Raw genomic sequence first — 24,670 nt, 5'->3', positions numbered from 1 at the left:
GTGAGTCCATCCAGCTTTTTCCTTGTGTCTTTCGCTCCCCACTGTTCCTTTATTCCTCTCATGGATGTGCAGGAGACGCTCCGTGCATCCATTTTGCAGTCAGGGCAGTCACATGCTTTGGGTGGGAAGAAAAATAAAATAAAAAATTCTGTCAGAATATTGGATATTGTGGTGTTATTTTACATTGAACTCTATGATTGCATTGGCGGCAGGTAGTAAAAAAAAAAAACGGGGGTGATTTTGATTTTAACGGACCCCCTTTCCTATTCCCATTCATTTTTCCTTTGCTTTGTTTATGAGGAGTGCGGGATTGTATTGGTCACGATGCAGATGGCTGAGCGCGAGAACTGGTGCGAACAACGGAAGGTCTACTCCGAATCATCTGCCCATATAATAGTCCTATTAGTAGTTAATCTCATTGAGCAGAGCTGAGTTTGTCATTTGTCTCAACCCAGGAGGATATCACTATGTGTTTTACATAGGACTGCATGTAAACCTACTAAATTATCCTACAATGCACGGATGTAGCAGAGCTGAATGAGTATATTGATCATGGATGTGATCTGCTTTTTGTGTTTTGTACAGATTGATATTATAGGGTAAATGATGGGTTTGCTGTATGTGTCAAGTTTTTTTTACATATAGGAGGGTTTGCGCTATTCTGTCTTTTCCCTTGTATAGGCAAATTAGATAGGAGAGTGGCTGTTTCTGGTTTTGTCAAATGTATAATGAAAAGTTCTACCATTTTCTAATATAATTTGTGTGTCAACTCAATGTTTATTTTTTAAGACCTTGGCTTGCAGTGAGTGAATGGGAACATTCATTGTTTACATCTAGAGGCTGGGAATCTGTCCTGGTCATGTGATGATCACACAAGGGCATGGTGTAACTATGGCAACCACAGTCATTGGAACAAGATGTGAACATACATTAATAATCAGATTTTTTTTGCTAGGAATAATTTTATATAGATCTTCAGATTAAAGTAACTGAGTAAATGTTATGCTCCAAGCAGGGGTCGTGGCTCCAAGGGGGGGGGGGGGTGTAATGGCAAAAAAATAGGGAACATCTGTCTGTCTCCCCCTCACAGGTTCCCTCTGCTGGTTCATACAAGTGGGAGAAGTCAACCTGAAATGGCCATTACAACATAGGCCCCAGTTTTATGGCATATAAGCATTGAAAAGAATGGCGCCAATTTTTATTAAACACGCCTTACTTTTTTCGAAACGTGACCTTTTGGTACGGGTGGTGTGGCTTTCAAGATCCACAAGTTGAATGGGTGAGGCTTGTAATAATACGACGGTAGATATATTATATGTCTGTGAAGCGATTCAGCGGTCTTGTGGTGACTTGGTCCCTGGGCCTAGATTTATAGGTCACGCTCGGTCGGAGTTCCTATATTTGTGAACATAGGACGTCCATGGACCAGCGATGCTTATGTAAGATGCCGTATACTCCTTGTCCATGTAAACAAACATGGAGCATCTTCAGACCAGGGCTCCACGGCGACTTTTGGTCCTGCTAAAGGCATGCGCAATGTTATGCAATTCGACTTTCAACCTAATTCATCGGTGTTCCCCCTTAAAATAACAAAATCCTCGGTTTGTTTTTGCAAATTAAGTATGTCTGTGTCAGGGAAAGCTGGGTGACAACCAATATGACCTTCTTTCCCATAATCCCGAATGGTAAATCAGATGAGTTATGTAATGACGAAATGTGTCGCAACGTAATGAGGCGGAAGTGTTTAGTATAATTCTTGACATTGCAGTGCTGGGACTCAGAGCAATGTATGACGCATTATGAGCGTCTGCTCTGCTGTGAAGTGCCCCTGGCAGTGATTTTTCTGGTAAATATTGGCACCTGTTCCGGGGCCCTGGGCCCCTTCTCCGAAAGTGATGGGGGGAACCGCTGCAGGGAAAGGTTTCTGCTTCGACCACGTTCCGAACAGCATTTTATATTGAGTAACAATGTCGTTACATGAAGAAGCGCAGAATGTGCTGCAGATGTAATGAGTCCGGACAGCGTGGACTATTGTGTCTGCGAATCGTTCAGGAAGTCGTCGTCTTTCTCGGTCTCCGCCTGTGTGTCCATGACATTATCACGGCCTGTTCCAGCAAATGTCCTAGGCGTGTGTACCGGGAAGAACCAGATACAATCATGATAATTATTGCAGTAGGATTATTAAATGGATTCTTCTAATCTAGCAGAGCCGGAGACATTTAGGGGGAGGACGCTGACCGGGCTGGCCTTAGGCTACAGGGTGCCCTGTGCGGAATTGCCCTTTGGTGCCCCCCCACTCCATTTATCATTGTTAAGTATCAGCATTTGGTGCTTTTGTTTGTGCATTTGTCACGCCGAAAAACGTGGCAAAAAATGCTTAGTTTAAGTGTCCTATTGACATCAATGGTATAACGCGCCGTTAGTGCATACGACACGTTTTGTTTAAAAATGTGTCGCGTGAAAAAAGTAGTGTCAGGTCAATTCTTTGGCAGATCAAACGCACCGAAAATGCGCCAAAATCGCACCTAATTTCTCTAGTCACTGGGAGTTCTGATCGAGCGGAAAAAAACGCGATGAATACGCTTCAAAAGCGACCTGTAGTTTAAATAGAACTTTACAAAAACACCAGTGTTTTTAAGTGTATGTGCACGCACAAAATAAAAAACGTCTCAAAATACGGAGCTGTTTTCAAGGGAAATTTTCAGCCGTTTTTTTTCGCTGCGTTTTTAACAGCCATATTTGGAGCTGTTTTTCTATAAAAGTCTATAAAAAACGGCCGAAGAAGTGACATGCACTTATTTTTCGTGGCCGTATTTTTCCGCGGCCATTTTTTAAAACGGCCGCGTAAAAAACGCCCTGTCGGGACAGAATGCCGTTTTCCCAATGGGCAGATGTTTGGAGGTGTTCTGCTTCCGATTTTTCCGCCGTTTTTATCACAGTGTGAACAAGGCCTATGTTTTGGTAAGGCTGTTTTCACATTACGTCCTGCCTGTCCATTTTTCATATGCGGCGGAAAAGCTCCTGGCGCATATATTAAATGGACACAAAAAAACACACAGTATAATTTTTTTGGGACGCCACTGCATAAAATATAGATGCAGTCCCATCCGAACTGAGGCTTTTTTAACCTCCATCAGGTGTATGGGACTGTTTACCATACGTTCTGGGAGCTTTCCCGGCGCATACATTACACGGATGGGCAGGATGTAATGGGAAATAACCTTTAGGCTGATTTCACACGGGGCGGATGCGCTGCGTAAAACAACGCAGCGTATCCGCCCTGTGCACCGCAGGGAATTTAAGGTGAAAAACCGCGCCAAACTGTGGTGCAGTTTCTCGCCTAGAATGTCAGCGGCGGTCACATGTGATGAAGGGTCATCCCAGGAGGCCGGCCCTCTGACATCATCCAGGCCGGCCTCCTGGGATGACGTTTCATCCATGTGACGGCCGTTACAGCCTGTGATTGGCTGCAGCGGAGGTCACATGTGATGAAGCGTCATCCCAGGAGGATAAAACACAGATTCCTAGGTAAGTATAATATATTGTTTTCTGAGTGGCGTTTTTTACAGCAGGATCGCTGCGAACCCGCCGCAAAAAAACACAACTGCTGTTTGTTGTGGAATTTACCTCCCCATTGAATACAATGGGGAAAACCCGCAACAACTAAGGCGCGTTTACGCAAATAGAATTGATATGTTGCGGAATAAAACTCTTCACCGCAGGTCAGTTTTTTCCGCTCAGTATTTACGCAGCGTGTGGAGGAGATTTGTTTTATCTCATCCACTTTGCTGCTATTGTATTTGCTGCGGATTTTCTGCAACGAATCCCGTTGCGGAAAATCCACAGTATTTACGGAACGTGTGAACTGGCCCTTACTCCGTTTACTCAAAGGCTATCTTTTGTATAACAGGAAAAAATATTAAAACTGCTGTCCACGTGGGCAATGTTAGTACTTTTTATTACTTCTTATTTAACTCACTGTAAAGGCCGTAAAAAAAAAAAAAGTAAATAGCCAAAATCGCTGTTTTTTTATTCACATTAAGGACTTACTCACATGAATGTATAATACGTCCGTGCTACGCGCGTGGAAATCACACGCGTCGCACGGACCTATATTAGTGAATGGGGCTGCTCAGACTGTCTGAATTTCACGCAGCGTATGTCCGCTGCGTGAAAGGCATGACATGTCCTATATTTGCCCGTGTTTCGCGCAGCACGCACCCATTAAAGTCAATGGGTTTGTGCAAATGGCGCTCGGCACATGGAAGCACTTCTGGGTGCCGCGCATGATTCGCGCTACAGTAGTAAAAGAAATTAATGAAAACAGAAAAGCACCTCGTGCTTTTCTGTTTGTAAACATAAAAACAGAGTGTCATCATGATGCCGGCTGCGCGAAAATCACGCAGCCGCGCACCATATGCGGATGACTCACATGCGCAAAACTGACACGTCCGTGTGATTAAGGCCTAACTCGGAAGAATGTAATAAAAAATTAATAAAAAGTTGCATGTACCAAAATATTGTACCAATAAAAGCTACAGCTCATCCCGCAAAAAAGTTCTGACTCTCAGAATGTGGCGAAACAACATATATATAAATTATTTTTTTTTAACAAATAATTTTCTTTGTAAAAGTAGTCAAATATATGAAAAAACTATATAAATTTGGTACCACCATAATCGTATTGGGACGCAGAATAAAGTTAAGTTGTCGTTTTTACCGCACGATGAAAGCCGTAAAATCGAAAACCCAAAAAACTATGGAGGAATCCGTTTTTTTTTCGAATTTCAGCCCACAAAGAATTTCCCAGTACATTATATGGTACTTTAAATGCTACCAATAGAAACTACAATTCCTGCCGCAAAACATAACCACCGCCCTATTGACGCAAAAATAAAAAAAGTTATGGCTCTAGAAAGGCGGGTAGTGAAAAACGTAAATTAAAAAGCAATAAATGTCTCAGTCCTGAAAAGGTTAAAATAAGAAAGCAGCCCATACTTACCTCTCTCTTCCCAGACCTTCCTGCGTTGGGGGCTCCCGTCACCTCTGTTCTCGGTTTGTATACAGAGCGGCTGCAGTGGTGACATCACGTCGACAGTACATCACCACTGCAGATGCTCTGTATACAAACAGTGAACAGAGGTGACAGGAGCCCCCAGCGCAGGAATGTTTTGGGAGGAAAGGTAAGTATAAGTTAATCTTTAGGGTACGTTCACACGCAGTAGCAAAATACGTCTGAAATTACGGAGCTGTTTTCAGGCGAAAACAGCTCCTGAATTTAAGACGTTTTTTCAAGTGCACGCGTTTTTCGCGGCGTCTTTTACGGCCGTTATTGGAGCTGTTTTTCAATGGAGTCAATGAAAAACGGCTCCAAAAACATCCCAAGAAGTGACATGCACTTCTTTGACGCGGGCGTATTTTTACGCGCCGTCTTTTGACAGCGACGCGTAAAATTACACGGTCTGAACAGAACATCGTAAAACCCATTGCAAGCAATGGGCAGATGTTTGCAGGCGTAATGGAGCAGTCTTTTCAGGCGTATTTCGAGGCGTAAAACGCCCGAATTACGTCTGAAAATAGGCCGTGTGAACATACCCTTATTTTAACTTCTCCTCTACTGCTTCAACAGAATTTATTTTTAACCCCTTTAACGTAATGTGCACAGGGTCTAAAACGGCAACAAATGGCAAATGTGCACTGTGGAGCAACTGAACAATGTGCCCATCTGCCATTTATTAACATTTGTTCAGTGCCACCTTGGTGCCCATTTTCCACTTATTGCCCCTTTAGTGTCCTTATGTTCAGTGCCCCCTTGATGCATATTTGCCATTTACTGCCCCTTTAGCACCCTCTGTCACAGAAGAACAATAAATGAGCAATAAATGGCAAATGGGCATCGAAGGGGCACTGAACAGGACACTAAAGGGTCAATAAGTGGCAAATGGGCACCAAGGTGGCACTAAATCCTCTGCCCATTTGCCATTTTTAGACCCTCATCAGTACCCCCATACAACCAAAGCCCCACAGTCTGACTGACCGGCTGGGCTTCTTAGTGCACTGCGTCTGATACTGCTGGAACGGAGCCCTGGGGAAATAGCCAGAGCAGGACCGCATGGTAAAATAGTCTCCTCCCTGTCTTGCGTCCTGAGTGATGTCATCACGCCTGATCATCACTTAGGACGTAAGACGAGGAGGGGGAGTGGGTGAACGGGAGAGCGATATTCGCGGCAGCCAGTAGTGAGTTCAGTGAGTGACACCTGACCTGCTGGCGCCATGAGCAGTAGCCGCAGACCGGGAGAAATTCACCCGCTGGTGCCCCCCTTACAGCATGGCGGCCGGTGCCCTGTGCGACCGCATGTAGTGAAGGCCGGCCATGGACGCTGATTCTGAGCCTTTAGTGGGTCACACAGCTTAAAAAGGCACTCCGGTTGTTATTATTATTCTTATACTTTTTTTAATCATTCGACTCCTATTGCACCAATAGATGAAATGGCCTTTGTATTTTCCTACTATCTCTTTTCTTTGAAGCTGTAATTCCAGGTTTTTGTCCTTGGGTCATGTGATCCAGCGGTGACTCCTTGGAAGTTCCTTGAGTCTCCATTGTAGTAGTAAATGGTCACCATCTCCTGGCGTGACCCACTTCCAGCCGTCTGTAAGCGTGCGTTGGTCTCTGCACAGCGATCTTCCCATTGAACACCCCCATCCATGTCTTGTCGTGGCATGGGGGCACAGGAGACGGCGAAGATGCTCCAAAGATGGCCGCCGAACAGATATTACTGTAATGTTGGAAATGGGGAACAGAGCTTATCATTTAATGGCCATAAAATATTGGATTTAATAGAGCGGAAATCTACCTAAACTTTACCAAAAAATGATGAGGGTTTCACCTTGGGTAAAGGTCTAAATAGTGACAAGAAGGGTTGTCTCTTCCCATCAGGAAACTGGTCTTTGCTAGCGGATGTGTTTCAGCACTTCTCTCTGTTTTGTAATGTGCCCAGATCCCCGAATATTCATTGCCGCCACAGACATAGCCCACATTTACTAAGATTGGCATTTTTCACACCAGTCTGAGTAAAGGAGGCAGTAATGGTAAGTTCACACAGGGCGGATACGCTGCGTAAAAGCACACATCGTATCTGCCCTCCGAGCCGCAGGGAGAGTTGTGGGGCAGTTTGTCTCCTGGAATGTCCGCTGGGTAAAACTGCACATAAAGAGAAAGTTTGATACTTGCGTAGCGTTCTTTTTTTTTTTTTTTCTAAATTGCAGTTTTTGCGGCGGAATTGCTGCTTTTGCGCCGCAAAAATTGCACCGTCTCCTATTTCTGCTGGTTTTACCGCCCTATTGGATTCAATGGGGAAAACCTGCAACAAAAAAGCAACGATTACGCAAATATAATTGACATGCTGCGAATAAAAAAACGTACCACAGGTAAATTTCTGAGCGTTTATTCCACTTATTTACGCATCGTGTGAATGAGATTTGTTCAAATCCGTGGTGGAAAGTCCACAGTATTTACTCTACTTGTGAACTTGCCCTTCGAGTAATTAAAAAAAAAAAAGTGAGACCTCTCATAATAATTTTGGGGTATCTTAAACAGTCAGTTTGGAAATTAAATGCTCAGTCGGAGAGATTTCCACCGATTCCATTTAATGTCTCCTCCCCCTCTAATTTGGCAAGTGACAAGAAAAGTCACAAATTTGAACAGTAAAATGGCACACGTCATCACTTAGGACATTTTTGCCAAAATCTGGAATACACTGGGAAATGAAATGTGGGTCATAGGGTCCTACCATGCTCACGGAGTGTCGTCACTACGCAATGCCTTCCCTCGGTAAACACGGCTTTATATAACCGGCCGATATCTTGTTATATCAGTCACCCAGAGGTCCCCGTGGAGGTCCTAATGCAGAACGTCTGTATCGTATGCCAGGCTGCCCAGCTACAATGATTTCACCATGATGACTGCCATTGATGCTGAATGTAGAGTACTAGAGAACCTTGTTGGTCCAGGGGGCCTTATATGAGCTCCAATTTTGGTAGGCTTCGTTCACATCTGCGTTGTGGCATCTGTTTTAGCGGATCCGTTGAAATTAAAATAAAACGGACAGAGTGACTGATACCAGACTGAATGCAATGGTAGGTAAAATATGTTTTGTTTTTGACAGATCAGTTTACCGGATCTGTCAAAAAACTGACTCTTCTTTCAGTTTTGTGTCCGTTTGTCATCAGTTATACTCCGTTTTTAACGGATCCGTTTTTATCTTTGCATCTTTCTTGCTTTCATTTTTAGTCTGCGCATGTGCACAAAAAAAAATCGGATCCGTTAAATGTAATGCATAAGGGCCTGTTCACATCACCGTTCGCTTTCAGTTCCGGGGTTCCGTTGGACGTTTCCGTCGGGTGAACCCCGCAACGGAAAGTGAAAGTGAAGCCACAGCTTCCGTTTGTCACCATTGATATCAATGGTGACGGAAACATCGCTAATGGTTTCCGTTCGTCACCATTCCGGCAGGTTTCCGGTTTTCCGACGGACTCCATAGCGCAGTCGACTCTGCTATTGATTCCGTCGGAAAACCGGAAACCTGCCGGAATGTTTACGAACGGAAACCATTAGCGATGTTTCAGTCACCATTGAGATCAATGGTGACTGAAACGGAAGCTGTGCTTTCACTTTCATTTTCCGTTGCGGGGTTCACCCAACGGAAACCTCAGACGGAACCCCGGAACGGAAAGCGAACAGTGATGTTTACAGGCCCTAACTGATATGCCATCCGTTTGTAACAGTCATTCATTGACTTTAATGTTAAAAAAGACCCGTAAAGCTCCTTTCTGTCAGTTTTCAGTCATTTTTGACGGAAACAATAGCGCAGCAGACTACGGTATTTCTTCTGTCAAAAAATGGAAACCTGACGGAACGGAGCTTAACTGAGCACAACTGACGCAAAAAATTAAACCTATTGAAATCAATGTTTTTTTTTACGGAAACTTTAACTTCCGTTCTTGTGCTCCTCTGACGGATACGCTAGAACTGTAGCCACAACGCAGATGTGAACGCAGCCTAACTATCGGCTTTGATTGTAAATATAAGACACAAAATCTCAAGTCCTTTTATTTGCTTTCTGAAAACAATTTTCGGTATTACTCCCGGTTAGCCTCCGCCTTAAATGACTGACTGTAATGTTTTTTCTTAAGGCCATTTTACACAGGCCAATGATCAGGCGAAAGAGCGTTCACACGCGCGATCAATTCCGATTATTGCCCTGTGTAAGCGTGGCAGCGATAAATTGACAAACGAGCAAACACTATGGATTGACAACTTTCTCCCCATGCTGTGCATACAGAAAAAGCTGTCCGTCAGCGACGGGTGGGCGGGAGCAGTCGTAGCTCGTAAATATGCGCTGCAGGAGATAGTGGGATTTTATTAAAACAACTGATTATTGAAAGTAAATGACCCAATGCTGGAATCGCGGTCTCTCTCACTACTTTATGCTACCCTCAGATAGGGTTTTCTTTAGAATGGACCGGTCTCTTCTCCTGACATGTCTGTTTAGTAAATCCTTTTATTCCCAATGAAATAACAATTCTGGAGCATCGTCTCTTAAAACTCTGCGTTGACCCGTTCCGCTGCTGTTCCTCCTAGAATTCAACTGGGTGTTACCATTCTACCTGTCAAAGGGGGGCGTGTCACTGTCACCACTGATTGGACATTGTCAGTCTGTGCAGGGACACCCCCCCCCCCCCAACTGGTAACACCCAATTGTCAATTTATTCATAAATTTCTAGGAGGAATAACAGAGGAAAGGCACAACATACAGTTCTAAGAAAGGATGCTCCAGAATTGTTTTCATGGGAAGCACAATTATTTACTAAACAGTTCCGTCCGGAGAGGTGACCGCTCCTCTTTAGGAAAAGTTTTTTCCCCCAGAAATAATGCTTAATAACTGTCAAATAAAAAGCTCTGCAATTTTTCAATATATTTTGTGTTACAATTCCTCCCCATTGTTAAGATCTTTGCTTGATGTCTGTGAATCTGACCATACTGGTGTACATACCGAGGCTGCAAACCTGTATAAACCTAATACTTCTCACAGCTGGTAGTTTGTTACAGTTGTTAACGTTTGCTACAATGTATCAGTGCAGGTAAAATGTATCAGCCTGGAGTCCAGAAAGTTTGGCTCTAGAGGATTGTTTAGACTGGAAACAAATGTAGCAAACCTTCAGAAGTAAAAAGTATTATTTCTGTATCTGTTTTAATTGACTAAATCTATATTTTTGTAGTGATTTTAGTTGCGTCATGTAATATTCTTCATTCACAACTATGGCGGCATTCACACTTCTGCTGGAAACCATCTGTCAGACAGCTTAGCTCTGTGTCATTTTTATCTAAACTCCCACAATGCTCTTCTCTGTGCAAGCAGGAATTTATCTTTACATGTGAATGGAGAAGAAAACATCATGTAACTGTGTTCTCAAAGTCCAGGCGTAAATTCCATTGAGTGACTGGTTGTAAGTGATTAACCGATATTTCCTCACCGTTCTACTCTACTTAAGAGGTTTCTCGGAAATGCACCTTAAAAATAACTTCTCCGCCTGCTTTTTAGAAGGCCAAGTGACACTGAGAGGTGTGCGGAGAAGCGTTGGAATTTTACAACTCTTCACTCCCTGGCTGATGGGATCCGGGATCATCGTGCAGCGGCGGTTTACACTCCTGTGAATATATTTGAATGTATTCTGTAGATATATATATATATATATATATATATATATACTGTTATGAAATGCTAAGGGCCTGGGTAAGACCTGTCACCTGATGTCCAGAGCCGTCCCGGCAGACCAGGTTAATGGGCGTTTCATCCAGAGAATTCCTAATTTAATCCAATCACGTATTTAAAGAGCAACTTAATAACTTTTCATCCCAGAAGACTTAAAGAGGAGCGGTCACCTCTCCGGACATGTCTGTTTTAATAAATAATTGTATTCCTCATGAAATAATACAAATTCTGGAGCATCTTTCTTTAGAACTCTGTTGTGCTGCTCCTCTGTTATTCCTCCTAGAAATGTATGAATAAATTGACAGCTGGGTGTTACCAGTTGGGGGTGTGTCCCTACACTGACACCGTCCAATCAGTGGTGACCGAGTGAGACTGTGTAGGGACACGTCCCTTTGACAAGGGGAATGGCAACAACCAGTTGTCAATCTATTCCTAAATTTCTAGGAGAAATAACAGAGGAACGGCATAACGTAGAGGTCTAAGAAAAGATGCTACAGAATCATTTCATGGGGGAATACAATTATTTACGGAAACGGGTATGTCGGGAGATCAGACAGGTCCTCTTTAAGGGTTTTCCCAGTTTTATATAAATGACACTTAATCACTACAAGTAGAAAGTTCTACACCTTTCTTATATATATTTTCTGTGTTTTTTTAATTCCTCACCGTTTTCAAGATAGGTTTGCTGTCAGTGAATAAGAACACTCTTTACATTAAGAGGCAGTAAACCTGTACATAGCTAGGCCTGCTCACAGCTGAGCAGTGAATATAATTGTATCCAGTCTAGACAATGCTCTGCGAGCTAAACAGCCTGGGCTCCAGATTGATACATTGTAGTAAACCATCATAAAGATTTGTACAGCTGCTGCTGATGTGTTTAGCTCACAGAGCATTGCCTAGGTATACAGTTGTATCCACTTCTCAGCTGAGAGCAGGACTAGGTATGTACAGGTTTATTGACTCTCAATGTAAAATAGAATGTTCTCGTTCACGGACAGCAAGCAGAGATTTTGGAAATTGTGAGGAAATTAAACACAAAGTAAAATTAGGTAGCTATCAAACGTTTTTTGTTTTTTTATATACTGTGATCAGAGGGGTCCAGGATTAGAAAAACATGGCTGCTTTTTTTAAACATTTTTAAGAAACCGCGCCAGGCCTGCCCATTGGTTGCGTCTGGAAGTGCAGCTCCGCTCTATTGAAGTAAATATGGCTGAGCTGCAATGCAATACCACACACATCCTAATGTGCCAAAGGTACAGAACTTTTATTTTGGTACTTTTTTAGGCATTATGTGGGCACTGTGTTTGTTGTACTTTATTTGGTGCTGAATATTGGTCTTATTTAGGCACAATTATTTGGAAAGTATTATGGCAATTCTTATTTCTGTCCTTCATGAAAATGAGTTTTTAGCCCTGGGGTCTCCACCAACCTTCATTTGGCTGGTATTGTTGGGAGGGCACTGTGGCTGGCATCGGTATTGGGGTTTTGTGTTGGGAGGGCACTATGAATGAAACTATTATGTAGACTCTGACTGCACAGTTATGAGGGCATTATTGCTGGCATCTGTATCTCCTATTGTCATCCAGGTTGTTATAGGTGACATTGGGCATTGACTTTTCCTTACGCATTTGGCACCAAGATGGCACCAGGCATTCAAGATGATGATAAAATTCCAGTCATTGACACAAGGCCTCAATCTAACACCAGGATTTATGAGCCACTACATGGACACACGTCACGTCCACCATCAGACTGACTCCAGATGCCTTAACTCCTAAGTCATCACCCCTATAACCTCAGTTTTATTGCCCCGGCTTATCTTAATGATGTATCACCTCATGTACTAATTGTCTTTGTGTAACATCTAAATGTTGTGCTTTTTTCTAAGTCATTCATTTGTAAACTGCCTGAAGAAGGGGCCTCTGTGCTCTGAAAGCCGCATATAGAACTTTTATGGTTAGCCAATAAAGGTATCATACCTATTATACTTTTGTCTTTTTTGACACAAAAGTATTTAACATTTCACATGGCACCACATATACTAATTCTTCTTTAACATCTACATACGTTTGTAGGTATGCCTACTTTACCCAGCAGATGATGGGCACTAAAGATGTTATATTGTTGTTTCTTCTCCAGCTACATTATGCTGGTACCATCTGAGGTCACCACCGCCTTTAATTATGGTTTGTGCCGGACAATTGGTTACGGTGAAATAGGTTTCCTCCTCTTTCTATGGTGTTCAGCTGTAAAAGTGCAGTTTGTGAAAATTATGTACACGTTGTGAGCTGGCATGATCGGTACATTGTGTGACATGCCAGCTAATGTAATCCTCACTGATTGGATGCTAGTTTTGACTGTTAATCCCCCTTGGTAATAGGGAGCCCCCTGGTGGTGAGACATGGCAAACATTAGAATTTTTCTTCTATTTACTGTATAAGGCCTTGTTCACACGATGTGTATTCGACGCGTTTTTGCCACATTTTACGCGCCGAAAAACCACGTCAAACGCTTGTTTTAAGCTTCCCGTTAACATCAATTGGAAAACACATTGTATTGCGTACGATGCGTTTTCTTTATGCTCGCGTGTGTAAAAAACGCGTTGTGTAAAAAAAGAAGCGTCAGGTCAACTCTTGGCATGCAAAACGCGCCTAATTCCTATAGTCAAAAAGAGTCCTATTTACGCACCCGATAATGTGCCGAATCAGTGTGGCAAAAAACGCGTCGAAAAAGCCTGTACTTTAAAAAGCTCTTTGCAAAAACTTCAGCGTTTTTGACGCGTTTACGCGTCGCTTTTTTTGAGCGCCATGTGAACAAGACCTAAATACAAATTCCTGTATAAACGCTGACCACTCACCCGCCTGTTCCTGCGATCCACAATATGGATTCTGTTGGACGTGGTGCCACTATACACCTGTGTTTTATTAATACACATTACTGTTGTGGCGTTTCAGTTGCGTTACGTTTTCTGTATGGCACTTCACCTTTGTAAATTAGATTGACCCTCGCTCCAAGTACAGAATAACACAACCCGGATCAAATGTAAAATGTTTTGTTTGGCTGCAGCTCAGTCATGTCAAGTTCTAGGAAAGAGTCCATTGGGGCACATATATAGCAATAATGAGGTGGCACTCTTCTTGCAGTACACAGGGCACAAATGACCAGGTTGTAAAATGACAAACATTGCAGAAACTTCACCACCCCCCTCAGGATGAACTAAAGGGGCTAAAATCTCAGACATTAACATTGGCGGACATAGAGACCTAATTCATGGTGGTATTACTCAGGCACTGTATAGCCGTTTTATTTAGTCACTGTAAGGTGGTTTTGTGTGGGCACTGCATAGCAACATTTTTGTAGGCGCTGTGTGTAGGGTTTTTTGTGTAGACACTATAGCGATATTGTATGCACACTGTGTGTAAAGGTTATGTATCTGTGTATAGTGGTTTTGTGTGAGCACAGTGTGTAGGGTTTTGTGTGAGCACTGCATGTAGGGGTTTTGTGTGGGCACTGTATAGCTATATTGTGTAGGCATGGTTTGTGTAGGGGTTTTGTGTGGGCACTGAATAACAATACTGGTTGAGCACTGTGTGTGGGTTTTGTGTCGGCGCTGTATAGAGATATTGTGTAGTCACTGTGTAGGGGTTTTGTTTGGGCACTAAATAACTATACTGGGTGAGCACTGTAGAGGTTTTGTGTGGGCACTGGCTAGGGATTTTGTGTGTAGCAGTTTTGTGTGGGCACAGTATAGCAATCTTGTGTGGACATTAGTGGTTTAGTGTGGTCACTATATAGCGATATTGTGCGGGCACTGTGTTTAGGGATTTTGTGTGGGCACTATATGTAGGGGTTTTGTGTGAGTATTATATAGCGATATTGTGTGTAGTGGTTTTTGCATGGGAACTGTATAGCGATATTGAATGGGCGCTGTGTGTATTAGTTTTGTGTAAACAATGTGTGGAGGGGATTTGTCTGGGCCATATTGTATGGGCGCTGTGTGTAGTGGTTTTGTTTGAGTACTGTATAGAGATATTGTGAGTAGTGTGTATAGGGGTTTTGTGTGGGCACTGTATAGCATCTTTTTGCGGGTACTTTATTAGTGGCTTTATGTGGGCACTGTATGAGTGGTATAATTTTCATACTTCCCATTATTGTTTGTGCAAATTATGGTTGAATTTGAATGACCTTTGTAATTTTTTTTAAAATATTGTAGCTGTACTATTTTCATCTTTTACCTATACCATGGTTTTTCTAAACGGTTTTCCATTAACCTGGAAAAAGAAAGGGGGAAAAAAACCGGGGCTTTTTAAAATGTTTTTGACCAGGGGAACCCACAGACCTGACCAAAGAACAAGTTAAGCTAATTTCAACCCCAGACACGGCAATAATTATTACTGTACCACAGTGCCCACCATTAGTTGACCTTATTGTTTCCATCCTTTTAGTTACATTCGATAAATCTTGTGTGGTTTTTCATAGTCTCGCAACCTTCAAATCTAGTAACTGGTAAAAAGTATTGTGCTCCCAATAAGGACAGCATAACTGGTCGTGAGTGTGCAGTTATAATACTAGCGAAATCCACCCCACATACATACATACATACATGCGCACACACACCCACGCGCACGCACACACGCACACATACACACGCACACATACATGCACACATGCATACATATACATACATACATACATACATACATACACACGCACACATACATGCACACATGCATACATATACATACATACATACATACATACATACATACATACATACATGCATACATAGGCCTTTATTACCAACATGCCTCAAATTGTTGATAAAAATCGCTGCCGTAGCTAGTTGTCGGGGCCATGTCATATCATCATAGTTTATAGCATTTTAGGACAACCTGTGTATTGGGTTTTGTGGTCTTTTACAAAGGAAGGATGCACTTACTTAGACATCAGGATCGAGGGCCCATCATTCGCCTTTTGCCCGTATTCCCGGTCAGCTGGCACAGTAAGCAGAAGGCATCCGGCCAGGAATAACTTTTCACTTGGGCTGACATCACGAACCAGCTGCACATCCTATAGCGGTCTCTGGGAAATAAACAGGTCATTTCACATCCCCTCTGAGAGCAAAATGTCTCTCCCGTTAACCCTGGAGGTGACTGAGCAGCTCCTGTCAAGCCATTGTTTTACCAAACACGTTGTCGCGTTGCCTCTAGATCGAGCATCGGGATTATGCGATACATGTAATTCCATATTTAGGTAAAGGGCGGTTGAGTGTACCCTAACCCTATCAGTAAAATACATAACTAAATGGAAAATAAAAGCCTGAATAGTCTTTTGTGTGAACCCTTTTAATATTAATCCGTTTGAGTTGGGTGACCACCACTAATGGCTGCCATTACTATACCTTTAGGATTGTCAACTATCGCTATGGAATTTTATTACCACCTCCTTCCTCGATTTTACTGCTTGCTCGTGTGAGTCTTTACTTCTAGCATTATATTCATGAAGCAGGAAGCTCAGTTTGAACAAAGCTATAGGTTCCGCCACTTCTGCCGTGGGAGGACACAGTGAATAGTGACTTACTTTATTACATTTATAAAGTCAAAAGCGCTTCTTAGGTAGGGGGGTGAATACTTTTGAACATTGGGCTGAAAATCTGTAATTTAAATCTTTCTATGTTTGCATGAAGCTTAGCGTAGTCATTTTTAGAGTCTATCTCTCGCTATTCTTTTGGCATCATGACGTCCGTACAGAATACGTTTGGCGCGATACATGGGATACTAGACAGATTGAAGGGAGGTTTTCTGAACAAAATGTGGCAGAAAACATCAAATTGTGCCAAGAAACGTCGTACATCTTTTCGCCAAATTTATTGGGTTTTAGACGCTTTTTACACCTAACTCTGCAGTTTTGAAGAGGGTCTAGAAAAAGGGGTGTGGCTAAGTGGAGTCGTAAAAATGCGACATTTATTAAAGGCGTGAACCTGGACCCGCTTATTTTGCAGAGCGGGTGAGTTAGAAGTAAACATACTGGATCTCATTTATCAAAACTGTCTAACCGGAAAACTGTCCTTGTTGCCCTCGCAACCAATCACAGCTCGGCTTTCATATCTTAAACTGCTCTGGAAAAATCAAAGCTGTGCTCTGATTGGTTGCCATGGAGAACAGACCGTTTTGCTAAACAAGGCCAAAAGGGGGACGTTCATAACTGTCCAAGATATAGAAAAATTTTCTTTTTTCACCATAGCAACCAATCACAGTGCATCTTTCATTTGTTATAGTGCACTAGAAAAATGAAATCTGAGCTCTCATTGGTTACTATGGGAAACCAGGTCAGTTTTACGGTTAAACATTTTTGATAAATGAGACTCATGTAAACCTATTACCCTACGTAGAGTATATACATTACAGAAGCAGAGTTATTAGCGGTTTACTGTTAATGCTTCTTATACAATTCACTCTCCAATTCTCGCTTCAGCTTGTGGTTCAGATTTACATTACATGGCTGTAAACCATGCTGGCACTTGCTGTACTCATTCTGAGAGTCAAATCAACGTGTGTTAAATATAGTATATCCATTACAGTCTGCCGCGTTCTCTGCCACTATGTGAAGACTTGATTAAAGGGTATTTTCTGCTTGCCACTTGTACATCGCATGTATTTCGGCGGCTGTGGTTTTCATGTATTCATTCATCAGGCTGTGTCATTTGTCACGGATTGGAACCTGAGGGAATTTTAGTTTTTTTTTGTTTTTTTTTATGCTTGTACCAGGGCTGCAGGGGGCATGGCTATGACACACAGCATTGACCTATCAGTAACACTGGGACAGCTTCATTTGAATGGGCTTAATTGTTGTCCCATCAGTACAACTCCTGTCTATATAGACGTCATAGAGGAGGAATGCCCGCTTAGAACGCCCTTTTAGGAGTCGGAGCGCAGAATTACTAAAAATCGGAATGGTCGTCAAGTAATACTACATGTCGCCTGCAGATATCATCATTAAGAAATGGTTGAATAAAATTTGTTACAACTTGACAGAAAAGGGCGACCGTAGGCTACATGCACACGTTGCATCATTTGATGCGGAGAATACGCATACAAACCACAGGCAAAATCCGCACTTGATATTGCGTTTTTTTAAAGTGTAGCTAAACGTTTTACAAACTTCTGACATGCCATAGTGACATGTCAGAAGTTTGGATTGGTGGGGGTCCGAGCACCGAGACCCCCACCAATCGCTAGAACGAAGCAGCTGAAGCCCTCGTGTGGGCGCTCGGCTGCTTTGTGTCTGTTCGGCTTTTTCCGGAAAGTCGATGTATCGGAGTACGGGCCCATAGACTTTCTATTGAGTCTGTACACAGATACATTTATTTCCGGAAAAAGCCGAACAGACAGGAAGCGGCTGAGCGATCACACGAGCACTTCTTCGTAGCGATTGGTGGGGGTCTCAGTGCTCGGACCCCCACCAATCCAAACTTCTGACATGTCACTATGATATGTCAGAAGTTTGTCAAACGTTTAGCTACACTGTGTTTTTTGTGTGGATTTTATGCTGCATGTTTTGGTGCGTTTTCTTACAAACTTGTCAGATTCAATTCTGAGACTGATACGCAAGATAAATGGACAGTCTCCGGATTTTAAAATCTGCACCGCTGGTACATTTACTGGCGGAAATATTCTGCAACGTGTAGATGAGATTACTTGGTATCTCATTTACTTTGCTGGTACTGTATTACGCAACCAATTTGCCGCAGGAAAATCGGTGTGGCAAATCTCCACGTAATAGGCATTGTGTGCATGTGGCCTAAAGCGGTTGATTACTTTGTTAATTTTCACTAATGTGTGGGAAATGGCACTATATGCCACTCAGCGTTGCCAACCTGATTTTTTTCTTTTTTTCAGGACAATTTATCCAAAAATCAGGGACTGACAACATTTTTTTTATTTTGGACAAATGGAAAACCATAATGAAACAAGGATTATAAGTAATATATGTCTACAGGTTAGAATAGCGATATTAACACATAGCAGCATTTACTTAGTACATCCTTCTCTACGGATTGTATGGCGCTCTCGTCGTGAACATGGTCACTGATAAAGGGGCATGTGAATTGTGAACAGACAAGTCCATCCGTGTCCTCTGTTGAAAAATACTTCTTATGGCAATGGAAGCTAGTGCATGCCCAGTTCTGTGCGCAGTGTTATTCAATGGAGGCCACTGACTGACGTGCCGTCCACTTCCTACTACACCATTGTCTATGTGAGCAAGCCGTGAGCTGCCATCGTGCCTGTCTGCGCTGAGCAACACAGCACAGACCGGCGAAGAGGAATCTCCTCTATTTGTCGTGGGAACCGGGCTAGTTGAGTGTTTCTTTTATTATTTTTAGGAGGTACAATGCCACATTATACTGTGTGGGGGCATTATACTGTGTGAGGAGGCACTATAGGGGAATTATAGTGTGTCGCACCATAGGGGCATTATACGGTTTGTGAGGGCACTATGCTGGTGTTATGCGTGTGGTGCGTGCGTGAGGGGGGCTTCTACTATTTGGTGAGGCACTATTGGGCAATATACTGTGTGTGGAGGCACTAAGAAACCATTTATATCCTTTGGGGGCATTATACTGTGTGCTTGGGGTACTGTGAGCGCATTATACTATATTGGATGCACTATGGGGGCATGATATGGTGTATGGAGGCACTATGGCGGTGCATCTATGTGTGGGGGAAATCTGGGGGCATTCTACGGTGTGTGAGGCTCCATGAGGGCCATTTTACTTTGGTTAGGAACTGTGGGGGCATTATACTATGTGTGGGGCACTAAAGGGGAGTTATACTGTGTGTGTGGGGGGGGGGGGCGATATGGGAGCATGATATTGTGTTGGGGCACTATGAAGTCCAGATACTGAATGGGGACACTATAGGGGCATGATACTGTGTGGGGGCATGATTGGGTGGGGCATAGTTCCACATGAGTTGTCTCTCCTTCTACAATAGTTGAAAGGTAAGAGATCTGTAATAACTATATATTAGTAAGCGGCATAGAATGCTGTTTCCTACACGTTAGTGAAAATAAACATAAATAAAGTAGCCAACACCAGGGCTTATAGTGAATCTCCACCTTTTTAACATTGTCCTTTTTAGCTCCAAAACTTGGTCGTCTTTTACGGTCAGGGCAGAACGATTATTGTTCTCTCTATAGTTTAGTTTTTTAAAGTCCGCGTAATGTATAGAGTAACTACATAGAGTCCTGCAACTTTCCCTTTCTCAAAATCTGACTTTTTTCCATTATACATCTGAATTCCCGAGCTTTACGGCGGCGGCAATGCTGGGAGCAAAGTGGTTGCACAACTTTTTTTTTCCAATAAGTTAGTAGTGAGCTCTACAAGTTTTATACAAAAGTGGTATTTGCCATGGACCCTGTTGTGTCCGACAATTTGTGGAACTCCATGTCCTGTAACTCTAGATGCCTTGCATTCAACAAGATATCTGTCTTTTAAAGGGCAAATGCAGGCAAGAAGATATGTCTGATACATGTCACATTGGTAAAGTCTTGATTTACAGAATTGCTGAAAATCTGACACCACATTCTAAGCAAAGGACCATACACATGTATGTCACTGTGACTAGAATGGTGTCGGGTCAGATTTCCAATATTGGAAATCTCAGAGCTGGGCTAAACGGGCTGAGGCCTTTCATTCTGGAGATCAATGGTGGTCCGAGATCACAGACTTCACCAATGTGATCTTCTGAAAGGCATCGAAGACACATCAGGTGATCATCTTGACCGGATTTCCTCTATAATTTTTAGTTGACATTTTCTGAAATGTGCAAGATTCTAAGCCTTGTTGTATTTGTATTTACAGACGAGAGATGACTTCTTGGGTCAAGTTGATGTTCCTCTAAACCACTTACCGGTAAGATGTCCGCTTTACTTATTTGTATTATGTGTTCACTTCTTCTTAATCCTTCTACTTAACAGCCCCAGGGTTGAACTTTACCCATTTTGGTAGATATAATATTTGCTTTCGTCCATCACTACATTTGGATTATAATGTTGGATAAGGTCATCTAACTTGGAGGTTAAATATTTGTTGTCCGTGTGTACATGGTTTTACAATGGTTTCTGCTTCTTTGATGCCTGCCTTGCAGGCGGTCAGCATACACAGGATGTTTTACGACAGTCTGCTGCTTCATGGGCCATAAACAGCTCCTCTATTCTGCTCATAGGTTGGCAGAGCAATGACAAGAAAATTACATTTCTCACAGCCCTGCAAGCTTATTATCCGACCGAAGCATTTCTAATAATAATAATATCTTAAAGGGTTATTCCTATTTTATAAAAATAGCTAGGATATGCCATAACTTTACAATAGCTGGGTGTCCAACCTCTAAGAACCCTACTGATATTGCGAATGAAGAGACAGCCGTGCTGATTTAGCGCTGCCTTCCCCTTTTAATTTTCCCTGCACAGCAGCACTCCCTGCCACACGGCTATGCAGGGAAATGCAGCTGGCCCCATTTACTTGAATGGGGCCATGCTGCAGTCTCCTGCACAGTGGGTGGCCAAGGCACCGTTGTGCAAGTAAAAAAGTGAATGGACCAAAGCACTAAATCAACACTCCGGTCCCTTCATTCTCCAGATCGGTGGGAATCTTCTAGGTCAGATCCCCACGATCACAAAGTGATGGCATTTCCTAGCAATGTGTCATCACTTTATAAGATAGGAATATCCCTTTAATACATAACAGCCCCACTGATCTTGAAGGTTTTTTTTTCTGCCAACAACTTTTCCCCTGCAAGCCATAACAGGAAACTTCTGGACTCAGAGCTCAAATCTGTATCAGGGCCGCTCACCTTCCATGTGCAATTTATAATTACTTGTGTTTTCCTATGTGGCGGAGGGGCCTTTAGACCACCAGTTCTGGGTGCAACATATGAGTGTGTAAAGAAACTACTGTGACCACCTAGTCTAGCAATGTTTGGAGTAACCAGTATTGCTTATTGTTTTGGAAAAGTTTGGCCAGTTCCTCCTTACAGAACTTGTTCTAATGATGAATATTGATCTTTGGTGATATGCCACCACGTCTATTTTGGGTTACGGTCTGAACGTTGACTTGTCCTTTCCAAAAAGAGACATTTCCACTTCTTCAGCCATTCTTGGTAGCCTGACTTGTGTATAGAGTTATCTTACTAATGGACCCACCCTCTGTTGAGGTCAAAATTACAATCTGATCTCTTGAGACTTTCCTGTTCCATATTAAAAGAGAAGCTCCTCTGTTCAGGATCCTCATTTTTTGACCAGAGTGGAGAGCATCTTTCGCTCTGGAGGACTTTTCCCCTATTACACAAACACCCTATTGATATAAATGAACATTATGTAATGCTTCATTTCCCCTGTTGTGGCGCTGCAGGGAAATTGAACACTTCCTATCAGATTTCAGCTGATCGCTGTGGGTACCAGCAGGGGGACGTTTTGAGATTCGCTTAGTGTCAAGGGACCCACCAACAAGCAGAGAAACTCTTAGTTTTTAACTTTTGATGGTACCATGGACACGAACATTAGAGCAAGATAGACCTAAGATTTTGCTCTACTGGAATATCATAATCCTTGCTTTTGCAGTCCGTCTTTTTTTTTTTTTTTTTAGATGACCTTCACAATGATGTGGCATTTTCTCTATTCTGTTTACTATTGACAGCTCTATTTCTGAAGTCTCCAGAAGACTCCTTCAATCATGACATATATTTTTTGTTGGAACCAAAGTTTTGGCCTTCACCAAGACCGGACTTTTGTAGTGGAGACTTTAAGTGTTAGGACCTTTTAATGTTTTATCCTATAGATCAAGAAAAAAACACAAACCTTTTTCATATGTGTTTCTTTTGTCTCTGATAATCATCTAAACACATTTAGAATTTTTGTTTTGCCAGAAAATCTTGAGGGTTCACATACTTTTTTACATCAAAGTTTTTTGACATCCAGTTTTTATGGAAAAAACAGTTAAGTAATGTTTAGATATTGTGCCAAGTAAATCTCTTGAGAGTAAGACCATGTTAAAAATTAACCATTTTGTTAACAGACAGAAGATCCAACAATGGAGAGGCCGTATACATTCAAAGACTTTTTACTGAGACCAAGAAGGTGAGTGTTCACTTATTGGACTTGGTTTGAATGTTGAGCCCACACATCATACTTCTTAATTGACTCTCGCTATATGGAACTTTACAGCCACAAGTCTCGGGTGAAAGGTTTCCTGAGATTAAAGATGGCGTATTTGCCAAAGAACGGAGCCCAAGAGGAGCAAACCAGTGAACAAAGGGAAGAAGCGGAGGTAAAACAAGACTTTTGTCACCAACTCATTAATATATTGTAATATCTTTTTCTTTATTTTTATCTGCTAAGAGAGTCCATTCTGTATAGTATATTGCACTTAGTCTAACTTCAAATTAATTATGGCTTTATAATTGATGGGGGTCCGATCACTGTAACTACCACTAGTTGCTAGAATGGTCTCCTGCCTCCATTGGTCTCCCTTGGTTTTACATGGGAGAAGTAAAGATGGGTCACAAACTGTGCATTCTACTGACCCATCTTCATCTCTCGAAGGGACGTGGCACTCTCCTAGCTATTGGTGAGGGTCACAGAACCCAGACGCCCAACAACTGACGTGTATGTATGAAACTTTGCAACTGGAGGTTCACTGGCCTTAGACTTGGTATTAGTTGAGAGCTGCTTATCTCTCGCCATAGAAACAATGCTATGGAGGGACCGGAACAATGTTACGTTTAATGTTAAGCTTTTAACTATAGCTGAATCTGATAATGGCTGAAGGACAAAATCGTGTTCACAAGGGTTTGTTCAAATGTTTTCCGCCTATTGAAACGAAAAAATTTCTGCCAATAGAGTTCGAATTAAAGGGGTTGTACAATATTAGAAAACTTGACGGCTTTCTTCTAAAAACTGTGCCACCGCTGTCTACTGGTTGTGTGTGGTATTGCACTTTAGCCCCCCCATTCACTTCCACAGAGCTGAGCTGAAATACCAGACACAACCCATGGACAGGTGTAGCGCGGTTTCTGAAAGAAAGCCACCATGTTTTCTAATACTGTACAACCCCTTTAATTTTCTCATCTGACTCTCCACCAAATTGTGTATGCCAACATCTCTTGCATGGTTGCATAACTAGTAAATTTAACACAATCCTCAAAAACTCTGTTAGGGCATTCTGGTTTAATAGACGAGAGTCCCTTATTCTGGACCTCCATCATTTATCCAGAGAGAAAATCCGCTACAAAGAGCATCTCTTGCTCTGGAGCATGTAGCACGTTCATCTATTACACAGACAGTCCACTGATTTCAATGGGTAACTGTAATGCTTTGTTTATCCTGTGGTGGCGCCGCAGGAGAATTGAGCGCTTACTGCCAGGTTTCCTTGCTGATTATAGCTGATCGCTGGATGTCCTAGCAGTGGAAATCATCTTATTTTTGGGTGGCCAGATACAACCGGGTATACCCATGTAATAATAATCCCTGTAGATTATTTTTACTGCCAGGGATTTAGCATGAAGAATATGTAGGATTTGTCACGAGCCATTCAGTTTTAATAAACAGGTTGATCATTGGCTCTTCTAAAGTTTTTTGTTTTTTTTAAAGTAAAAACACATATTGAAACAATGGACAATTGTTGAGGGATGTTTATTTCTTTCGGTAATAACAATGGGAGCTCCAGGACTGTGTAATCCAGATTTAATTACGCAAAGGACAAAAACATATATTACAGGTCGGACTGGAAGCCGGAAGGTAGATGACGGATGAATGATTCTTCTCTCTCCATTTGTTAAAAAAAAAATTACTCAGCGGTTTCTTAGTTAAAACTATTTCTGAGTAACTACCAATGTGGCTGC

At 42.3% G+C, this 24,670-nt stretch overlaps 1 protein-coding gene across 9 annotated transcripts in view; it reads left to right on the top strand.

Annotated features, from left to right (window-relative positions):
• NEDD4L (NEDD4 like E3 ubiquitin protein ligase) overlaps positions 1-24,670 on the top strand; it is a 328,543-nt gene that overhangs the window by 229,379 nt on the left and 74,494 nt on the right. For all 9 annotated transcript variants that reach the window (XM_075841150.1, XM_075841171.1, XM_075841160.1 and 6 more), the window contains 3 exons: positions 20,635-20,685; positions 22,846-22,907; positions 22,995-23,097. In XM_075841150.1, coding sequence (XP_075697265.1) covers positions 20,635-20,685; positions 22,846-22,907; positions 22,995-23,097 — 216 coding nt within the window. The remainder of the gene's footprint in view (positions 1-20,634; positions 20,686-22,845; positions 22,908-22,994; positions 23,098-24,670) is intronic.

This window comes from Rhinoderma darwinii, chromosome 1, assembly GCF_050947455.1.
Source record: "Rhinoderma darwinii isolate aRhiDar2 chromosome 1, aRhiDar2.hap1, whole genome shotgun sequence".
Lineage (NCBI taxonomy): Eukaryota > Metazoa > Chordata > Amphibia > Anura > Rhinodermatidae > Rhinoderma > Rhinoderma darwinii.
The sequence above is the reverse complement of the archived record's forward strand: the minus strand, read 5'-3'. Positions and strand labels throughout refer to the sequence as shown.